Source organism: Trachemys scripta, chromosome 14 (genome assembly GCF_013100865.1).
Source record: "Trachemys scripta elegans isolate TJP31775 chromosome 14, CAS_Tse_1.0, whole genome shotgun sequence".
NCBI lineage: Eukaryota > Metazoa > Chordata > Testudines > Emydidae > Trachemys > Trachemys scripta.
This window is the reverse complement of record NC_048311.1, coordinates 974,993-991,111: the sequence shown is the minus strand read 5'-3', so window position 1 is coordinate 991,111 and position 16,119 is coordinate 974,993. Positions and strand designations below refer to the sequence as shown.

The window sequence follows — 16,119 nt, the reverse complement described above, 5'->3', positions numbered from 1 at the left end:
TAAGGATGCAGATGGATGCCTACTGGGATTCACAAATGTAGCTAGGTCAATGGGAGTTAGGTGCCTAAACTGCTTAAACATTTCTGCAAGTCCCATTAGGCACCTATCTGCATACTGGGGAACCTACACACCTTTTCTAATCTGGCCATTGTACCTCATTGCTCCTGGGACGTTGCACCCCATAATGCTTTATGGGAATATGCTTATGAATGTATTTATGACTGGAATACGTTTCAAGCTACATATGCCATGTAACATATCTCTGCAAAGGTTATGATCTACTAAATATATTCATCCTATTTGTATGCATGTATCATTTTTGTATTCAAAGTTATGAATATTGGCTGTGTACTTGTTTGATTTTAAGTAAGGCATTTGGACAGCTTCTTTAGAAAGGAATTTGCATGTTAACAATCAAGAAACACTTAATGGACAATGGATCTTGGAAGGCTCTAATCAACATAAGAAGTCTACCTAAAGACATTCAAGGTAGCATGTGAACAATGGTCGCTAGCTGTAAGTTCTGAGTCATGCATGGACATGTGATTTGCCAATGTGTCTCTAAAACTCCATCTTGGAGCTGAATTCTGGCTAGGAGAGAGGAGGGGGACCACCCGTGAGAGAAAGTCTATTTAAGCCCCTGGAAACTCCTCCATTTTGTCTTCAGCTGGCTCAAGAGATAGCGCTCCACCCCCAAAGGATACCTGAAAGAAACTGGAACAAAGGACAGTAACCACAAGGGGTGTGAGTGATTTCTGGACCCAGACTAGAGGGATATTTGTCTGTAAAAGAAGCTTACTGGAACATCTCTGAGGGTGAGATTTCATCTGTAAATCATTTTCTTTCTATATTAGGCATAGACTTGCATGTTTTATTTTATTTTGCTTTATTTGGTAATTCACTTTGTTCTGTCTGTTATTACTTCGAACCACTTAAATCCTACTTTTGTATTTAATAAATCACTTTTTACTTGTTAATTAACCCAGAGTATGTATTAATACCTGGGGGAGGGGGGGCAAACAGCTGTGCATATCTCTCTATCGGTGTTATAGAGGGCGAACAATTTAGGAGTTTAAAGTATAAGCTTTATACAGGGTAAAACGGATTTATTTAGGGTTTGGACCCCATTGGGAGTTGGACATCTGAGTGTTGGAGACAGGAACATTTCTTAAGCTGTTTTCAGTTAAGCCTGCTTTTTGGGGACATTATTCAGACCTGGGTCTCTGTTTGCAGCAGACAAGCATGTCTGGCACAAACCTGGCAGGGCACTGAAGTCCTTAGCTGCCAGGGGAAACAGGCTCAGGGGTAGTCTCAGCACATCAGATGGCAGTCCCCAAGGGGTTTCTGTGATTCAACCTGTCACAGCTCCCTTGCATCTGAAGAAGTGAGGTTCTTACCCACGAAAGCTTATGCTCCCAATACTTCTGTCAGTCTTAAAGGTGCCACAGGACCCTCTGTTGCTTTTTACAGATTCAGACTAACACGGCTACCCCTCTGATACTTAGCTCCATCTTTAAAACTTAAATTATAGCATTTTCCTACTGCACAGAGGCAATGTGAGGTTAAATCCGTTAAAGATTGTGAGGTGCTCAGCTACCATGGTAATGGGCCAGATAAGGGACTAACATAGATATAAAGCCCTTAAAAGGATTGAGCTGGAGACATTTACAGTCAGTCAAATTCCTTTATTCAATGGAACCTTCTTCTCCGCACCATTCTCCAGAATGCACCCTTCACCTCCTTGTTCCTCAGGCTGTAGATGATGGGGTTTAGCATGGGTGTGATGACCGTGTAGGACAGAGAGAGAAACTTGTCTGTGTCTGGTGAGTAGGAGGAATTGGGCTTCAGATACATAACACAAGCAGAGCCATAGAACACTGTCACCACCATGAGGTGTGAGGAGCAGGTGGAGAAGGACTTCCTCCTGCCCTCCCCTGAGGGAATCCTCAGGATGGTGGAGATTATGCTGATGTAGGACATGAGGATTAGCACAAAGGGGAAGGAGACAAAGAACAGAGCCACCATGAAGACAGCCATTTCATTGTGGGAGGTGTCTCCACAAGCCAACTTCAGCAGTGGAGGGATGTCACAGAAGAAATGATTAATCTCATGGGATCTGCAGAAGGGTAGGGTGAACACCATGATGGTGTGACCGAAGGACATGAGGAGACCACTGAGCCAGGATCCAGCAGCCAGTCCAGTGGACACCTTCCTGTTCATAACCACGGGGTAATGCAGAGGCTTGCATATTGCAACATAGCGATCATAGGCCATGGACGCCAAGAGAAAACACTCTGACCCACCAAGGAAAAAAGAGAAATAGGTTTGCACAGCACAGCCAATGAAAGAGATGTTTTTTACCCCAGAGAACAGATTCCCAAGCATTTTGGGGACATTGACGGATGTATAGCACATCTCCAAGAAGGACAGGTTCCTTAGGAAGAAGTACATGGGGGTGTGAAGGGCTGGATCACCCAATGTGAGGACAATGATTAGAAGGTTTCCAGCCAAGGTGACTATGTAGGTGACCAGAAACAGTGAAAAAAATAAATGCTGCAGGCTGGGAATGTCAGAAAATCCCAGGAGAATGAATCCAGTGATTGTCGTGCTGTTTCTTCCCACTGTTTCTTGGCTATTTTTCATCCTGAAAAATAAAAGGAAACAATAAGTTGTCACAGAATACTTTCCCCCACTCTGACATACTCCACTGTCATACAATTTCTCCAGATAATCTGAGTCTTACTGTGAATTTTAGGAAGCTAAGAATTTTGTCTTTTTTACAATTTGCTACAACCTGTGTCTCTAATTTACTAATGCTCAGAGCTGTCCTGTGCAACACTTCTTAGAACGCGAATCAATATCTCATTAAGTTTCAATTTCTGGGTACTCTGTGCTGGATCTTAGAGAAGTTCAGTGATGGATGTTTTATGTGGCTTTTACCCATGGATCCTTCCCCGCCCCCTACTTTTGTGACTAAAATGTGTTATGAGATCCAGCAAATTTTCAAACAAGGTTAATTTGGGAGTGAGCGGGAATGTATCTCATGAATCTCTTAACCAAATAACTCCAGATTTAGAACACTATTTCTAACCTAGTCCATCCAATTTTCAAGTGGGTCTGCCTATGCATGTGGACTTTGGGCACTTTGAAAACTCACCTTTTAAACAGACAGCTCTATGTAATGTTAACTTCGGCGCAGTCCCATAAGGCCAAAACTGTAAAAGTGACCAGTGATTTTGTGTGATTCTTCACTCTGTCACGAGCTCAATGCAAATGTAATTACTCTGGGTCTGATTCACCACTGAGTTTCTATAGCATTATGCCCATGTACGTCCAATGGGCCAGAATCATCTGGTGTAAATCAGTTAATGGAGCTATATGGATTTACACCAGATAAGGATCTAGCCCTTGAATTTCAAAGGAGTTACAATGGTCCTAAAACTGGCGAAGTGGAGTAAAAGTAATCAAGAATATAGGATGACTGAAAAATCAAGCTAAGTTGTCCCGAGTTGGTCATCCGAAAGTGGAGGCACTTAATATCTGTGGTAATTTGGGTCAGGGCTCATAAAGCATGGACTACACAATGAATAGTACCTGATATATTCTAAAGGGAAATTACCACTGACCTGAATAGAAAAGGATGTGAATCAAACCCTGGATTGCAAAAAGCCCAAGATATGATATGTTTGAAATGAGTCCTAACTCATACTGTCCCAATCTACACCTGAGATCCTACCACCCCCATATTTGAGGTGTCTGAAATTCAAATCCAACTTAAAGATCAAAAATGTTGCAATGTCCCTCTATCTTCAAATGACTGAAAAATCAGAAATGTTGATATGGGAAAAAGACCTGCTAATATGTATATTCTTATTATTTATATATGTATTTGTTAAGGACCAACAATATGCTTGGTGCTGTGCACAACTAAATTACCGATATATGAATCACTGAACAGCAACAATCCAGATGCCTACAGAGGCCTGCATGGAATGATCACATTTGCAAACTCCTCACCACAGTGACATGTGCAAAGCTAAGGCAAACTCCTCACCAAATACAGAATTGGAGAATAGTGATGAAAAATTGGGTGGGGGGAGAGATTGGATTGACCCAAAACAAAAAAATTGCAATTTTTTCACTGAAATGAAAAAGTCAAAAACTTTCATTTTAGGTCAAACAAAACATTTTGTTTGACCCAAAATGAAACATTTCACTTCATTTTTTAGGGGTCTTCGTTACTGTTTTTAAAACACAAAATGGAACTAAAATTTGAAATTAAAATTTGAAATTCCAAATTGAAAAATCAAAATGTTTCATTTAGAAAATGTCAAAACAAAATGTTTTCAATTTTTCAGAATTCTTTTTTTCAGCTACAACAATTTGCTGAATTCAATATGAATTCATGAACTGTTTTGCTTGACCTGAACACACAGTTTTTAGTGGGAAGAAGTTTCATCTAAAAAAAATTCACCCAGCTCTGGCAGTGTTTATGCAGCCAATGTGACAGATGAGAGATTGGGATGGAGAGACACTTTCATCTCCAATGCACCAAATATGAGAAAGAGCAAGAGATTCTGCAAACTATCAAGAACCATAAAAGACATCCTATCAAAAGCAAGGTGGAAAACTGTTCCCAAACTCTGGGAGAAAGGCAGATACAATATCATGCCACCTACCCAACAAGCAGTAGGTCCAGAGCAGATGATTATGAGAAAGGGACACAGCGGATCATACTCCAAGTCAAAGCTACTATGAAGATTTTTTTCCCCAGAGGAAAATTTAGATAAAAACAAAGACACTTTTATTCCAGAATAAGAATATCCACACTGGGAAAACTATTCCAGAATAACCCTCTCCATACACAACTGTTTAAATCTTTATGGTAGTGGGTGAATGAATAATCCCACTGCAGGCTTTTTGTGGCAGTAAGCACTGCCCTCTGAAGTAAGGGATTGCAGGGATTGACGCTTAAATGCTCCTAGAAGTAAGTGGCATTAAACAGTTGGAAGAAGAGTATGAACTTAAAATTGGAGAGTTTTGCACTTACTGAAATTCGGGAGCGTTTCTGTACAGTTCTCATCAACTAGCTGCACCAAGGACCACTTCCTCATGCACAGCTGGAACAGAGGGTGGTGATCTCTTCACACACTCCAAAGGATGCATTGCTTCATCAGGCAGGATGGCAGTTTTTATTATTTATCTGCACTGTCCCCATTGGGAGCTGATCTCCTGACCATTTCGTAGTCTGAATTACTCCATGATGATGATAATGATTTGTAATGCAGTAACACCTAAGAGCTCCAGTCATGGAACAAGCCCCCATTGTGCTAGGCACAGTATAAACACACAACAAAAAGAAAGTGACTTCCCGAAAGACTTTAGAACCTAAGTAATGTGTTAGTATAAGATTGTTCTTCTTTGATTCAGTATGCAATGGAACTCTCACAAAAGAGCATGTGTATAGTACTATATATTATTAATTCAAATTGTTACTTCAAATTGGTTTTTAATCATTAACTATTACTGATTGCCACAAAACAAATTAGATCATAACTCAGTTAGTTTTCTGGGAAGTGCTAGCGATGAGATAAGAACAGACCCAAAATCCCACTGCTGGTCAGTTTGGAGATTTGAAGATAAGTTGGTTTGACTTTTCATGAGCCTTATTTAACATACTGTAGAACGGTAAATTGACTTCTTAGCTCCTGATTTACGTGAGCATGAAGATTGAAGGGCTCCAAGATTATTGTCCCATTCTGCTAGGTACTGTACAGACACACTGGAAGAGACACTTGCAGTCGTCAAAGGCTTAAAATCTAAAGATGAAAGACAGACAAAGGTGGGGCAGTGAGAGGGAGTCAGGCCCTTAACATTCAGGAAATGATGAAGTTGCACACTGCACTGCTGTCCTGTTCAATGTAGTGTAATGCAGCCTGTTGGGAAAAAATCTCCTAATACATTTATTAAAGTTTACCATGAGTCAGTTTCCACACAAGGATTCCTTTATTGATCCAAAGGTCACTCGATGTTGATTTCATCCCAAATACAAATACAAGCCTATTTGTTTGTGTTAAACTCGACCTCCTAGCAATAATTCAGTTATAAGCATTGACCAAATACCCAAAAGAGGATCAGGCTCGGGAGATACTTTCCCATCATGTTGTGACTCCACAGGGGTAAGAAAAAGCTCTGACAAAGAAACCTCTACATACCTCGTCTTTTATACACTATAATAAAGAAGTGATGTCATTGCTGGATCTTGACACTTAGCTAAAGCCAGAAGAGGAAGTTAGGACTGAACCCTGTCTTCTGACCCAGTCAAGACAAGATTAATGATGGGGCCTCTCTTGTCAAGGTTTTCTTCTTATTTTGTTTTGCCATATTTCTTCCCAGCAACTGGATAAAGCATTTCTTTTTAAACAACCATATAGCATTAATTATTGACTGCAGCAGGTACCCAATTAACCATTTTTTCTTTATTTTGATGACCTGAACCCAACCCTTAAATAAGATACTGCTGTATTTCAACGGTCACTACTACTTTAAGACAAACAAGCCTTTTCTTTTCTCATGATCTCAGGTCTTTTTGGTCACATGCTTTTTGGGCCTATCGCTCATGCTAACATCCAAACTCAGTGTAAAACCACAGTTGACTCAGGCCCAATGTAGGCCTGTATTCCTGCACAGCTTTAACTCTGCCCACTTGGGGGATGGAGTATTTGCATGTAATTTGGGGGTAGCAACTACTTTGTATCCAGTTGTGGTCTCTTTGAATGCATCTGTTAATGTGAAAGCATTATAACCAACCCCATGGTAGGGTGCGGCTGGGGGTGCTGTGCTACAGCAGTCCCTAGAGTCTCCTAGAGCGCAGGGTGGACCATGGGCGTGGAGGCACGTGGTGGAGGCAATCCAAGCACTCAGTTCTTCTGGCTCTCGCCCTTTGTGTGTTGTCTGGAATACGGGCACATTTTGGTAACACGGAGGATTGCACTGCTAGGGTTGCCAGAAATGAAGATGCAATTACCCTCTACATCATGGCTGTAAATTACTACACAGACTGATAAACTGAATGTGCAATCCAGCCCTAAGGGCCATTGAATACAGAGGTATGATGGTGGGGATCCTTCAGCCTTGAGTCAGGGATGCTGACTTCAGGCCACCCCTCTCCAAGAAGCATTGTGCACTTCCCTGAAGATTTCCTGGGCAAAGTCCATTCCTTTTATCCCCAGAGAAAACTGCATGTGGGCAGCTCCTATTGGCTGAAATCCAAAACAGGAACATTAGCACTGTCCTAAGAAGAGTCAGTCTGCTTGCCTCTGTTTCTTTACAGATTCTTGTGACTCACTCTCATTGTTTACACACACAGTGCAGAGCTGCTATGTTCAGAGACTCAGAAACCCCACTAGCTCCTCACCCTTCCACTGACTTTGCAAGCAGAGCCTGGGACTTTAAACTCACACTTAGGACAGGTCAAAAATGTTCTAATTTTTTTTTTTCTGACAGAAAATTGGGTTTCAGGCTTTCCTCTAAAAATTCCAATTGTTTGTCAGAAACAAACAATAAATCATCAGAAAACTGATTTTTTGGTTCATTTTTTTGCTGAAAATTTTTGATTGCCCCAAATAAAAATATTTGTTATTTTTTGTTAATCTGTAACCCTCTCTTCCCTGAGCACCTGGTATTCCTGCGGATAATGGAGATCCTGGGGTGGTCCCAAAGGTGGCATTGGATAGGTGGGAAGCTTCTATCCACCAGTCTGAAGCATCTCTCTACTCATAGGAAGAACGACTGTTGGCGGTGCCTCCTCCTGGATTTGCACTGTATACCTGTTAGGGTGCCTTGGTAGATTCCAGGTACAACTCCAGCCTAAACTAGCAATAGGCCTCACAGATAAGGGTAAATGATACTTAGTGCTCTACAGAAAGCATTAAACACCCAAGCTGGCATGAGGAACAGCTTTACTTACAAGTAATATAGCAAGATACAATGACAATGCAATAGAATAGAGAACCTACCGCAATTACTGTGACTGGTCAATAAGTGGCATCACAACAGTTCAGCTAATGGTGGCGACTTATAAACATGAAAGTAAACTTAACCACTACTTCCAAAACAGAGGTTTATGTAAAAACTAAGCTTAAACTTACAGAAGAACATTCACCAGCAAAGAATTCCCTATGGCAGAGGGGTGGGGGCGGGATGAAATCCTCACTGGCATCACCCCAAACACTTTCCCTCTGGTGGGACAGAGGCCAAAGCCCACCGCCCTGCAACTTAGCTGCCCAGAGGCGGGTTAGAGAGAAGGAGAAAAGATTAACAATAGCCGAGCTGTGCAATGGGAAGGAACAGAGTGGGAAGCTCAGTAGAGAGAGCACTACCTTGCCCTTCACCTCAGTGTGACAATAGAGGGCACTGTGCCATAGGAGGTGGTGTGGGTGACAAAGCAGGTGGTGTGCGGCTCTCCTAGTGGGTGCAGACCATGATACCCAGCCATGCTGCAAGGACTGGGGTGGGGGCTCTGTAGGGGGCGCTCCCCCCTGACAGTCAGTCCTAAGCCCAGTGCCCCAGTGCTGTGCTATGGCATGCTGTGCTGCAGGGATCTGGGTGGGGGCTCCATGGGGGGTGCTCTCTCCTCTGTGCTACTGTTGATGCCAATGTCCTAGGATTTGGCAAGTGGACAATGAACTTCAGGATGCACCATCTTTTGGCTGAAAAATAACAACACCAGTGCCCTTCAGCTTGTAATTTCTATGGCTTTTGAAAGGAGCCTAAGTGAGTTGGGTACCTAAATCCCACTGAAATTGGATGGTTGTTGGACACCTAGAGCCCTTAGGGTCTTTTAAAAAGACCACTGTCAATGTCCCCTGTACTTAAGGTTTCAAGTCTGGCTAAATCCCAGATCTGTCAACTTCCTCCTCCTTTCCCCCTCTCTCCATCTTTTCATTTGGATTCAGTCATAGAGCCATAGTATTTGAACCCAGAAGGGAACCAGATTATCTAGTCTGACTTCCCATGTAGCACAGGCCACCAGCACCACCCAGCACCCTCACACTAACCCCAACAACCAAAATGAGACCAAAGTATCACAGCCCACAGAAGACTAGACCATGATGTGCTGCACACAGGGGACAGGAGGGACCGAGATGCACCAATGCCCGAGGCTCCCACAATGGCAGGTAAATAATTAAGTGAGCCACAGGATTCTCCTTCCACTCCAGTCCCAGAACAGCTGCCATTCTCCACCCAGAGGCGGCTGCATTTCGGCGGGTGGGTGAAGCGAGCCCTGTGCACATGGCCCTTTGAGGCACCGCAAGATGAATTAGAATTGGACATAGCTTATCCTGGGGAGCTCCCTCTGAACTTTGGGAAAGCGAGAAACATTTTGACAAGTTACAGAGTGGGGAAAGGAAAAGAATAAGTGTGTGTGTCTGTGCTCAAGGTCACAAAGAGGGGCGCACGAGAATTCCAAATTTCCAAATTTCCAAAAGTTTCAAAAACCAAAACACAACAACAGCAACAACAGCAAAGGTGGAACTTATTGCCGCAGAACGATGTTGAGGCCAAGAATTGACTGAGACTAACGTCCAGACTATTTGCAGGGGGTCTCTCTTGTTCATACAGGAATTAAGTTGGGAAAGTCGTGTCGCACATGCTATGCAGGAGGTCAGACGAGATGATCACAATGGTCCCTTCTGGCCTTGGAATCTGTGAATCAATCAGCAGAGGAATCATGACGCTCCTGCCACTGATACTGATGGTGTGGGTCAACCAGAGACAGACATGGAGAGGGAACTGCTCTTATAAGACTTGGTCTTTCCTTCACCTGGCGGGTATCCAGTGTATATAGCATGTGTATGACCCAGAGTCCATTATACCAGTGCTGGTCAGCTGGTAGCTCCAAATATCCCGCTTTGGCATTCTGGCAGAGGCCACATTCCCCTTTCCCTGGAGGAGCTGAGCACCTGAGGGTAACACAGCATCTGGGAATGGAGATGGGAGACTGTGGCTTTGCTGTCAGCAGTGAGGTAGAGGGAGTGATGTGTGAGAACACAGAGGAGGTCACCAACAAGACAAATGAGGTGCATGGTGGATATAGGAGCGGGGCCATCGCAGGAGGGCTCCTCATCTTGTTAGGATCACCCAGCCTCTCCCATGGATGGAACATTAGCCCGGAAGCCAGGATGTGATTCTATGCTCCGTCCTTCTGGGCAAGTATCAAGTTCATGTTTAGAGATGTTTGCAACACAGAGTTTCCATTCCACGGGAAATAACAAAATTTGTTTTCATTCCAAATTGGATGAAAAGCCAAAATTTCCTGCAGAATGAATATTCAGATAAATTTTGCTCCAGAACCAGGAAATGTTTGTTTGTTTCATTTTGCTAAGATAGAAATGTGTCATTTTGATGAAGTCAAAACATTATACTATAGTGCAGGGGAATGCACCATATGGCACGCATGCAAAGGTGGCATGAAAGCTGATTTTCAGTGGTACTCACACTGCCAGGATCCTGGCCACCTGTCCGGGGGGCTCTGCATTTTAATTTAATTTTAAATGAAACTTCTTAAACATTTTGAAAACCTTATTTACTTTACATACAACAATAGTTTAGTTATATATTATAAACTTATAGAAAGAGACCTTCTAAAAACCTTAAAATTTATTACTGGCATATATATAATATCCCAATTGCTATTTCAATATAATATAAAAACCAGAACAAAACACACTGAAATGATAAAATCCAAACAGAACGTTTTGCCATTATGGCAATGAAAAGTTTCCATAGAGCTGGGAGCAGAACTAGGTCTCCTGTGTTTGAGGCCCATTCTCAATTGAGCTGATCGAAAAATGTTCAAGAAAAATCATTTTCCATTTAAAAAAATGCCTTTTCACCAAACCACAATGTTTTGCAGAAGCATATCAGTTTCAATGACAATTTCATTGGGAAGGTTGGGAAGGATTTTTAGGGCCAGGATAGAATTTCTGGTAAGAAAGAGGCAGAGCTATCCCAGAATAGCCAGTAGCCTGGTGGTTAGAGCCATCACCTGGGATGTGGGAGACCTCCTTTGAAGTTCTTCCTCTCACTCAGGAAGAGCAGAAACTTGAACATTGACCTCTCACAGCTCAGGTGAGTGCCCTAACCACTGTGCTATTGGCCAGCCCTAGTGATCAATCCACTGAGGAACATGGTCTCCTAGTGTGCTGTGTCACCCTCTAGTGACTGGGCTTCAGGATAACAGCCTGCTACTGCTACTCAGCTGACAGCACTGTTCCTTTACCTCAGTGGTAAAAGGCTGTGTCTTGTGTTGAGGCTTCCAGATTCAGCCTCTGCTGGTGACTCATGGTGGGAATTGGTGTCTAAATACTTTGGGGCCATTGGATGGAGGAGGGCAGGATAGTGTGATAATTTTTACAGATTCAGGTGGCTGGGTAGCAGGGAATGATGTGGGGGAAGGGAGATATCTATCCGTTGTGGAAGGGAACTTCTCCCCTTATTTCTGGGAGAAGTTCCCCATAACACCTGCAAAACAAACTCATTATCCTTCAAAGTCCGCCTTAAAACTCTCCTTTGCCGTGATGTGTACAAAAACTTGACAACAAGTAGGCTGCTGGGGCGTTGAAACCATTCCCTGTTATGCTGACCAGTATTGTTTGCTTGTACTCCCCTGCTGATCTATCTGTATCCATTTGTTGTGTCTTCTCTTATATTTGAATTGTAAGGTCTTTGAGGCAGGGGCTGTCTATTTTGTTCTATGTTTGTACAGCACCTCGCCCAATGGAGTCTTGATCCATGACTATTATGGTAACACAAATAATAAAATAATACTAATAATGAAAATTATTTAGGGATTTCAGTGGACAAACAACTAAACAGGACGTCCTAGTGAGATGGTGTGGCATAAAAAGAGCATCCAGTGATACTGACAAGTTAACAAATTTAAAGCTCAGGAAAATGAATACTTTTTGATCAATGCATGGTGACCCACTGCTTCATATCATTGAGGTCTGGGATTAACTGTTCAAAAAATGGATGGATGTTTATTAGGGCTGTAAAATTATTAAAAAATTAATCACCATTAATCATGATATTAAAAAATATATCACAATTAATCGCAGTGTTAATAATAGAATACCAATTTAATTTAGTATTAATAATTTAAATAATAAAACATTTTAAATAATAATAAAAAGTGAGCACTGTACACTTTGTATTCTGTGTTGTAATTTAAATCGATATATTTGAAAATGTAGAAAAACACCCAAAAACACTCATAATAAATTTAAATGGGTATTCTATTATTGTTTAACAGTGAGTTTAAAACTGAGATTAATCACGGTTATTTTTTTTAATTGAGTTAATTTGTTTTGAGTTAATCTCTTGAGTTGATAGTGACTAATTGACAGCCCTAAATATTAGCCCTTTTGTCCTGAGCAGCTAGCCAAAAAACCAGGGTTTTGCAGGTTGCTCCAGTTAGGACATATTGATGATGGAGCCTGCTATCTATGATACAATCCTGTTTATTTACAAAAAATGTGCAAAGTCCTGTTTCCCTAAACATGGGAGGTTTCAAACAACAGGAGACAGTGTCCTAGATCACAGCCCCAAACCACTTTCTGCCAACACCCTGAGAAAATGCAGACCCATAATTTCACTATCCTGCGGATTATTACTATTTATTACTTGTATTAAAGGAGCAACTAATAGCTCCGACCATGCTAAAAGAGATCAGGGCTCCACTGTGCCAGATGCTGTACAGACACACATGCAGAATCCCTGGCCTAAAGCAATCTAAGGCTTAGATTTTCAAAGGTGTGTAAGCAATTTGAATTGCCAATTCCCATTAAAATTGTTGTGATGTGAACATCCACATCTAATAGGTGGCTTTGAAAATCTCTGCCTAGATAGACAAGGCTGACAAAGGGCAAGGAGGTGAGTGAACATGAACAAGGGAGAAGGGAAAGAAAAGAAAGTTGGGATTCTCAAAGGGGACTAAAACAGTTGGTTAAAAAAATAGACATAGCTTGTCAAAAAAAATCAAAATCTTTCTCTGATTAAAAATTTTGAAGAAAATTTTCCCCTTTTAAATTTTTCAGTGAAACTTTTCAATTTTTGACTAAAAATTCTAAACAAATATTTTTTGTTTTGTTTTGAATCCTAATTTTCTTTTCATTTTGTTTTTCAAAAACCTAAAATGTTTGTTTTTGAAATTTTGTTTTTTGAATTCCCACTCCCCACTTTTTCTCCTCATCCTCTCATTCTTTCACCCCCAGTGGGGAAAAAAAAGGAGGAAATGTTAAAAAACAGGGTAGAGGGAAAAAATCCAAAAACTGATTATTTTTTCTAGGTTTTGAAAACAGAAACAAAACACAAGTAGGTGTCCGAAAATAAATGAAAAATCATATTTTTTCCATTGAAAAAAAATCATTGAAATCAACCGGTTTTTACAAAGTATTGTGATTTATATGATATTGTCTTTTTCTTTGAAAAAAAAAATTCGTCAAAAAAATTATGACTAGCTCTACCCAAATTTTACACGTAACGCCAATGTGTCCCATTGAAAATGCCAACCAAGTGATTCTTAGGAGAACAATTTTCTCTATAAGGTTCTCCACAGAGCCCCTTTTACCTCCTTGCTCCTCAAGCTGTCGATGATTGGGTTTAGCATGGTCATTACCACTGTGTAGAACAGGAAAAGGAACCTGTCCCAGTCCAGGTAATAGTTGGATATGAGTTGTAAGTACATAAAGCAAGCAGAGCAGTAGAAGAACGCCATCATGATGAGGTGAGAGGAAGAGGTGGAAAAGGCTTAGACCTGCCCTCCACCAATGGCATCTTCAGGATGGTGCCTATGATACATGTGTAAGATCCCACTGTGAAGAGCAAAGGCAGGACAGTGATGAGCGTGCTGCTAGCTAGGATTGCGACCGCGTCTGGGGATGTGTTGACGCAGGCCAGCTTTAGCACCAGAAGGAAGTCACAGAAGAAATGTTCAATCTCATTAGGCCCACAGAATGGCAGGATGAATATCCAAGCCACATTTCCCAGTGGGATGAGGATGCCACACAGCCAGGAGATCAGTGTCAGCCATATGCATGCCCCCTTGGTCATTCTGGACGTGTAATGCAGTGGGTGGCATATCGCCAGGTAATGGTTGTAGGACATGGAAGCAAACACTTGACTGTATCCAAGATTAGGAGGAAATACATCTGTGTGGCACAGCCAGCGAATGAGATAGATTTATCCTCTGAGAGTTGGCACTGCACAGCAATGTGCCATAGACCCTTTGGGTGACATATTCAAAAGCACCTAAGGGTACGTCTACACTGCAATAAAAAATCTGCAGCACTGAGTCTCAATTGACTTGGGCTCCTGGGTCTTGAGCTGCAAGGTTAAAAATAGCAGCATAGATGTTTCTGCACGGTGTGGAGCCCAGCCTCTGAGACCCTCCCCACTTACCAGGTTTCAGAGCCCAGGCTCCAGCCCAAGTGGGAGCATCTGCCCTGCAGTTTTATAGCCCCATGAGCCCAAGTCAGCTGACCCAGGCCAGCCATGGCCATGCGTGAGTTTTTATTGCAGTGTAGATGAATCCTAAGTCATCTAGGAGCAAGAGTCACATTCATGCTCTGGTACTTGTGACAATCCCACCCTTACATGGTGAACAGCAAAGGGCTGAACTCTGTAAGCTCAAGTGGCCAGAGATGGCACTTTGGAATAAGATGGTCTCAGTTTTACATGAGAGTCTATGGTGTTCTCCAGCCATAACAGTCACGACCAGGATGTGGGCAGTCTGGCCCAGGACTCAGGTCATGTGGTCAGAGCAGGAGAAGGGCCTAGTGGCTGGAGCAGGGGTCAGAGCCAGAGTCAGAAACCAGGAGTCAGTCCTAAATTCAGAGTCAGCATCAGGAATCTAGTCAGGGATCAAGATCCAAGCCAAGGGCCAGAGACAGGTCAGGAGTCAAGCCAGGAATCAGAGCTGGAGAACACAGCCAGAGTCCGAAGCAAGGAACAAGAGCGGGTGCTGTTGTAGGAACAGGCCAGGTCCTTCCAGGTTACACATACAGCTTCCTGGAATGCCTTCCATGCTTAAATAGTGCCCATTTGGGGCTGTAAATATTTGGGTTTTGGTTGCTAAAATAGTTTCACCAAAAAGTCCTCGTTTTCTGACCAGCTCTACCTGAGATGTCCCATATCTCCAGCTATCACAATCCCATGTAACACAATGGGAATGGGAGTGATGAATGTGGCAGGGGACATTTTCAGATGGGCCTAAGTGAGTTAGGCCCCCAACTCCCACCGAACACAAAACACCAGCTACAACTAACCAATGTAGTGATATTTTCAAAGGGACCTAAAAGAATTAGGCATCTAACTCCCACTAGATTTCAGTGGACATGGGATTCCTAACTCATTTAAACCCATCCCAGCCTATGCTGCTGCTGCATGATATGGTGGTCCCCAGAATATTTCCCTGATGATAAACACCCCCAATGTTTGCAAGGGAACGAGGCTGCCACCATCATAGATATATGCATGGTGTTATCCTTCTTGGACCAAGGAATTTGGGTGGACTCTGCAGTCCAGTTCTGGCAGTCGTATGCTCTGGACAGCAACCAGGTCATCCTGAGCATCTGAAGCATGATGGAGCCAACAAGCACATGTGGGGGCAGCAGGATGCAGGCCATTTTTTCACTGACCCTGTAAAAGTACCTCCTCCAGAGTTTGGGATTGCCAGGAGCCAATCACGTCAGATTTAGGGATTGTCCCGTTATTCAGACTCAGTGCTCTGAGATCACTGAAAGGCTCAGTATATCAGGGCAGTCTGGAAGGGTCACATATAGTTAGCACAAATATACTGTGATGGGTTGGATCACAGAAACCCCCTTTGGGACTGCCACCAGGATTATCTGGCTATTTGGACTCTCTCCTCAGAGCCTACACTACCAGCACTACCAGAGTAGTGTCTTCGAGACACCACCGACTTCTTGAGGAAACTACAATGCATTGGTGATCTTCCTGAAAATACCATCCTGGCCACCATGAATGTAGAAGCGCTTTAAACCAATATTCCACATGAGGATGAACTACAAACTGTCAGGAACACTATCCTTGATG

At 42.5% G+C, this 16,119-nt stretch overlaps 1 protein-coding gene across 1 annotated transcript; it reads right to left on the bottom strand.

Annotated features, from left to right (window-relative positions):
- Positions 1–1,689: 1,689 nt before the first annotated feature.
- Positions 1,690–2,643, bottom strand: LOC117887498 (olfactory receptor 10A7-like). Its single transcript, XM_034790145.1, has one exon. It carries the CDS (start codon positions 2,641–2,643, stop codon positions 1,690–1,692), a length of 954 nt encoding a protein of 317 aa, XP_034646036.1.
- Positions 2,644–16,119: the final 13,476 nt, after the last annotated feature.

Bases quoted from the DNA above. Each gene is read 5' to 3' on its own strand.
- LOC117887498 (XM_034790145.1), bottom strand. From the start codon at position 2,643: ATGAAAAATAGCCAAGAAACAGTGGGAAGAAACAGCACGACAATCACT.